The 7,047-nt window shown below is 28.7% G+C and overlaps 1 protein-coding gene across 1 annotated transcript; it reads right to left on the reverse strand.

Moving 5' to 3' along the window:
* Positions 1–1,346: 1,346 nt before the first annotated feature.
* LOC102676654 lies at positions 1,347–2,906 on the reverse strand. Its single transcript, XM_006620363.2, has 6 exons — positions 2,821–2,906; positions 2,639–2,727; positions 2,471–2,570; positions 2,209–2,396; positions 2,068–2,118; positions 1,347–1,962 (listed from the first exon to the last, which is right to left on the reverse strand). Exons 1-6 carry the CDS (start codon positions 2,855–2,857, stop codon positions 1,879–1,881), a joined length of 549 nt encoding a protein of 182 aa, XP_006620426.1. The 5' UTR covers positions 2,858–2,906; the 3' UTR covers positions 1,347–1,878.
* Positions 2,907–7,047: the final 4,141 nt, after the last annotated feature.

Below are 7,047 nucleotides of genomic sequence, written 5' to 3' on the forward strand. Positions count from 1 at the left end.
TATATATGCATGTGGTCATAATTTCAATATTTAGAGAAATAAATTTATATATGAAATATATATATTATTACAATAGAAAAAAAAAATAGAGAAAAAAATTATATATATTATTATAATATATAATATATATTAATATATATATATATTATATATATATTAATTATATTGATACATTTAAGAATGTATATATAAAACATATATATTATTTATAAAAATATTAAAATAAACAATAAATATATATCTCATATTTGTTTATTTTCATATTTTATAAATATATATGTTCACAATATATAAAAATTAAAACGAATTTGTTCACATTTTTAATCAGTAAGATAAACGAACAAAATTATAAAGTTAATCAGAAATTAACTCGTGAACGCGCAATTGAACTAATAGTATAGAGAGAGAGCAAATAATAAGAAAAGGATAGAGATAGAATAAAAATATTGAAATCAGCGCCATCTCTAGAGTGCTACAAATGAAACTAAATAAATAAGAGTAGCAAATAATAGGAAAAGGATAGATATAGAACAAGAATCGATTGCGAGCGCCATCTCTTGAACACTAAAAGTATCTTTTTACAGCGAGTCTTTCTACAAATATCAAGAGATGGCGCTAGTTGTCCGTTTTTCTCTATCTCTATCTCTTTTTTAACATCTTCTATCCTTTTTATATTTCATTTGCTGCGGTACTCAAGAGATGGCGCTAGTTGTACGATTTTCTCTATCTCTATCTCTTTTAATATCTTCTATCCTTTTTATATTTCATTTGCTGCGGTACTCAAGAGATGGCGCTAGTTGTACGATTTTCTCTATCTCTATCTCTTTTAATATCTTCTATCCTTTTTATATTTCATTTGCTGCGGTACTCAAGAGATGGCGCTAGTTGTACGATTTTCTCTATATCTATCTCTTTTTTAATATCTTCTATCCTTTTTATATTTCATTTGCTGCGGTACTCCAGAGATGGCGCTAGTTGTACGATTTTGTTCTATCTTTATCTCTATCTTTTTTTTAAATATCTTCTATCCTTTTTATATTTCATTTGCTGCGATGCTCCAGAGATGGCGCTAGTTGTACGATTTTGTTCTATCTTTATCTCTATCTCTTTTTAAATATCTTCTATCCTTTTTATATTTTATTTGTTGCGGTGCTCAAGAGATGGCGCTAGTTGTACGATTTTCTCTATCTCTATCTTTCTCTTTATGTTTGCTCTCTTTGTTTATTTGGTCCGCCATTATAAATACGATACGAAATGTCAATGTACGTTCTTTTGTGATTTTTTAATTAAAATATATATTTAAATTAGAATTAAAATATATATTAGTCTTTAATATAAGAAATACAGGTATTCTATATTTTTTTATTCATATCAAAATATTACATTTTTTTTATAAATGTATAATGTTATATAAAATTTATAATAAATGTTTCTATTCGTTACAAATATTACATTTTTGTTGGTTGTGTAAAGCAACCAATAAAATTTTATTATATATTTCTATCAATAAATTTCAAAATTATTTTTTGAAATCTGGATGGAATCCTTAGACCATTATCAGTCTTTTGTTAAAATATGAAAGTTATAAACTTTCAAGGCATCGAACTAATTGTACATTACTGACACTAAGTATGGTACTTATATGTTCACAATATTTATAATACTAAATGTATCAAAATAAATAATCATGTTCAAAATGAACACATGGTATGGTTTTAGTTTGATTTAAATTATTTTAAATATTTCTTTGAATAAACACTTTCTATGAAAAATAATATACAAAGTAGAAAATTATAGATATATCTTTATAAGACACTGTATCTTACTTTGGTGTCAATCAATGTATCCTACATCTTATAATTAGTATTATGTAGCTATTTAAGGCCATAGAAGTTCTATATTTGGAGATTGCAGTTCCTCAAAAATTTTGTACATCGATAGTACTACTAACCAACAGTATATCTAAAAACATATTCAATTTTATGATATTATTATTAATGTAATTACATACAATGTAAATACATTAATAGATAAAAGAATATAAGAAATAAATTATATTATACATACATTATACGACATCCACAACCAAATGCACATTGCTGCAAATGTTGCATCAAGCTACAAACATAATATTAAAAAATATGAACTATAAAATATATAAAATAATACAAAATATTTATAAGTATTTATAAAATATGAGAAACTTACGTAAATATAATATCCTCCTATAAGCCAAAGTCCAAAAACTAATTGAAATAAACATACAATAAACCATAATACAAGCCAAGGAAGTAACCATCCTCTTATTCCTTCTTTTATTCCATGTATCATCAAACCACCTGATATAATCAGGAGACTAAAATAAAAGATGAAAAATCCTCCCACAACTTGCATTGCTAAAAAAAAATATAAAATATTTGAATATATATGAATATATATTATATAATATATATAATTATCAATTACTTACATCCTCTAACATCAGCCTCAAAAAGAGGATTATACAATTGAGTTGAATCACCTCCATTTAATTGATAGGAAATTAATGTAATAGATACTATACTAATAGCCTGAAACAAAATACACATAAATTAAATTATAATAAAACATAAGTTATATTTAATTAAAAAATACGTACAATTGTATAAAAGGCAATAGCTTTACATCCTGTCTTGATATTATTGGTCCAAACAAATGGTGACCAACAGGTTTCCAAAATTGTCATGGCTTTGTTAAAATAAAAATTCACATGCAATAACTATTCGTCACGTTCATTAGCTATTAAAAAATGTGGATGATCTAACTCGTAAATACACCTACTTGTTGTTATTAGTGTAACGCTTGGGCGTCGACACATAAAAGGTGTACCAACATTCAAATCCTATAAAACTAGAAAAAATGCTAGGGAATAAATTTAAGAAAATATAATATATTTTTTAAATTCATTTCAAAATTCAAGTTTCATTTTAAATATATATAATACATTAATATATTTTAAATTATACAACAAAAAAAAACATTATTCAATATTAAAATATTGAAATATTGAAAACAATTGAAGAAAACTTGTCCAGAACAAATTCAAACATACATCTTAAATTGAATTAATGTATTGTTTACAAATTCATGCAAATTATATTAAAATTTGTATTTTGATTGTTATTTTTATAATTATATATTATTCATAATAATATATAATGATTCATTTAGTTTAGTTTATTCAATTTCTTTTACTATATGTGATTGGTTATCAGATATCTCTTGACTTATTTAATTTTGCAGATTATTCATATTTATTAAAGAAATTTATTATTTTATTGAATTGATTCTATTGAAGTAATTCAAATATTTTAATTATTTAGCAAATTTTATATTATGTTTAACATACAGTGAATATATAGCGACACAAAGTATACTATTAATGGTACCGTTCACATTCCCTCCACTAAAATGACTATTATGGCGGCTCTTTCAATAAAGTCAAAAGTAATTTGACGAAATATATATATATATTTTTTAGTATATATATATTTTTTGTTTTTATTACAAATGAGTTTAACACAATTAAAAAAATAAATAAATTAATTAGAAACTAGAAATATTTATTAACAAAGGAACATAAAGAAAAATGAAAACAAATGAAGAACAAAATTTTCTCTTAACAATATGAACACACTTTTCACTGAATTTCATTCTAAATACTGTTCTTAATTTATTATTTAAAAAAATATATACAATAAAGAATTTATAATTTTAAGACTAATAATTTTTTATGATAGTTTTTATAACAAACAACGAATAAAATCTTACGCGTTTCACAACCATTTATGGTAGTTAACGATGAAAGAATAGCATCATTTAACGCGCTGTACCTTGACAATGCAAAAGTATCGAAGTTAATATGCATATTACCAAGAATCGAGCATTGTCGGTGATTAACCCGTGGAAAATGTAGTTCAATGGTTTCGAATTACTTGGATGCGGTTTCCGCGGCGAGCAGCCATTTTGGTACCGCAAATGTAAATAAACTGCCTGAAACCAGATAAGATCTGTGACTGATAATACAGTCGTGAAGAAAAAAAGAACCGATAGCCTTTGATTACGCCAAATGTTAAGGTTGGTGCAACGACAGAAAGCTTTCATCTAATCGGTTATACACCGAATATTATGAACGACGAAACTCATGAACCAACGAAGTTATAGGCGCAATAATAATATCAAGAGACTGTGAAACATTGGAATCTATTTGCCAATTAATTTTCGTAGCCTATGGTTTAGCATGTATAGGTATGTAAATGCTTATCAAAATATATAACTCGTTCCATTTAAGTGATAGAAGTATTGCAAACAAGCGTTCGTTTGATGTTTTAAACGATACGTGTTCGGTAATTTCTTCGATTCGTTCACTAATAACGGAATATCAGGAGGTCCACGATTCAATGGAACGTTGTAGAACTCGCACGAGCCTTTTAAATTCCTATAGTCATCGAACACAATAGCGTACTGCGTAATGGACGAGGTATTCATCTCGGGGAGAACGAGATGATCGTAGTCTTCGTATTTCGATTGCGTAACGAAATATCGTAATTCAATTGTGTATCAACATAATTGTATAATTCCAACATAAATTATCGTATTTTTCTTTTATTCGCACTTACATATATACAATTTTGTATTGAGAATAACTTAAAATATATGAAATAATCGTACTAAATAATGAAATATATATCAAACAATCGTTGAATATATATTACAAGTGGATTAATTTCAAGAATAATATAGGAGTAATAGTATCTTCGATCAGAGCTACTGTAACGAGAAGAATTTATACCATAGTTGGCACTCGATCTGCGAGTACGTGTTACGACTCGTTATTGTAGGTGTATCTAATGTCAAGGGGATCGTGAATATTGCATCCTTTGCTGGTCTCTCGAGGGAAGAGGATCGCTATGTTGACGTATAGAAAGAATAAAAACAGTGGATATATGTAATTCTTTATAGTAATATAATAGTATCCATCTAGTTCTAGACGGATGAGTCTCGCAATGATTCAAGGAGTTTAGTCTAGACCAAAAACTATAAATATAAGTATGAATATATAAGAGGCTACTCAGTTGGATCATCAAAATTCTCTGTTCTACTTCCTTCAACTGTCCATTTTAATCATTTTCTAAGATTAATTCGCTATCATGTTGGTTTCTTGACAATTTAGAAGAAAGCGATCGTACAATAACAAGTGATTTTTATTCTCTAATTAAATTGTATACTGTAAGAGAAGTTTTTTTAGTTAAAGATTGTACGATCTGTGAAAGAAAGAATATTAGATTAAAAATTTCTGAGATTCCTTCGTTCCTTCGTTTCGCGCGAATTGGTGATATAAAGAGAAGACCTTGAAGACATTTACAGATTCATCGTACGTTCTTGTGATGTTTGCGAGACACCAAAAAGAAGATTAATGTTTGTCTCGAAAATTATAATGTGACAGTTCATCTTAACCTTAGCATAAGTATAAATTAGCTTTAAACTGGCTCTCAATTTAGATGCCTGTTCGAAAGCATCGCGCACAACGTTGCCGCCGTTTCCATTCTTGAAGCCACATCCCAACTTCGTGAATGGTAAGTCTCGTGGCATCGTCTTTACGCAGTTAGTGAACGCAACACCAACAGATTTTAAATGAGCAACCTGCACGTGACTTTATCCATGCTTATAGAAAATCAAGGAATAATAAATCGATGCATCGTCTCTGTTATAATTGTAAGGAAGAGACGTAAGATTTTGCGTTCAATTTGAATATTCATGATCGTTTCCATTCACAATGAAACGCATACGTTTAATTTGTAGAAAAAAAAAAGAATTAACTTCGAGCAAGAGAAACAGGAGCATGAGTTTTCTGTGGAAAAATTTATTAAGAAATGTGCAAAACGAAAGAAGTAAAACAAATTTTATTCTTAATTATTCAACCATGATTTATTTTTGATTCGGGACCAAAGTTTTGCGCACGTAATGAAAAATATTACTTACGCGCTTACGGAATAAAAACGAAAAAAGTTTTATGGAAAATATCGAGAAAAGAAATAAGGCGACGAGTAAAATTAGAAATTTATTTTAAATAGAATTTTTTAAATATCAAGAGTAAAATGTTACGCGTATACAAAATGAATTACCATACTGCAATTAAATTTCGTGTATTTCGCTTTTGAAGGCTCGTTTAACGCGGCACGGATTGCAGGAAAGGAATTGGCCGAACAAAAAGTTGTTGGAACAACTTTGCGTTTGAAGAAAAGCTATAACATCATTCAACCGATTTAAAATTAACCGCGTGCAATCCCAACAATTTGGGGATCGAAAATTTATTCCCAAAGAAGATCATGAATAAAAGAAGAAGAAGACGGATGCAATTTCTTTATTTAAAGTTGCTCCGGATCGATTCTCGATTCGCTTTGTAATGGAAATAGAGATGATTGTTAGAATCACTGTTCTTGAAACGATAGAATGTTTATACCGCCCGGCGAACTAATTCATGTACGAAGCTATCAGAGTTATCGGAAACGCGATATAGTCGACTCCTTTTGTGTCGACGAATTCGCATTACTTTGCTCTGCTATTTCATCCTCTGTTATTCCGGACACCGTGCAAGCTCGCCTCGTCGATCAGGTAACATCGCCACAACCGAGAATTATAATAAACACACGGTGAAAAAACACACCGTATAACACATCGATCCATATATCGCGTCGATAACACGCTTGAATTTTAAATTCATTCCCGCCAAAAGACGGAGCCCAAGATCTTACAATACACGATATAGCAAACAATTTTCCAAAAGTAAGAACATCAAACACGCGTAAAATCCGTTGAAAAATTACCGAAAAATTATCATTCGACCAATATTTCTACTCCATAAATCAAAATCAAACGATACAAACGAATTCACCCTCGTTTCAAATCGTCGAATCGAATCCTCGACATCGAATCGATCGCTTCGAGGATGACAAAGAGATATTTTCAAAGAAGCAGAGAAGCTTGGACAGGAAGGTGATTAAAAAA

The sequence above is a fragment of the Apis dorsata genome, unplaced genomic scaffold (assembly GCF_000469605.1).
Source record: "Apis dorsata unplaced genomic scaffold, Apis dorsata 1.3 scaffold_507, whole genome shotgun sequence".
Taxonomy (NCBI): domain Eukaryota; kingdom Metazoa; phylum Arthropoda; class Insecta; order Hymenoptera; family Apidae; genus Apis; species Apis dorsata.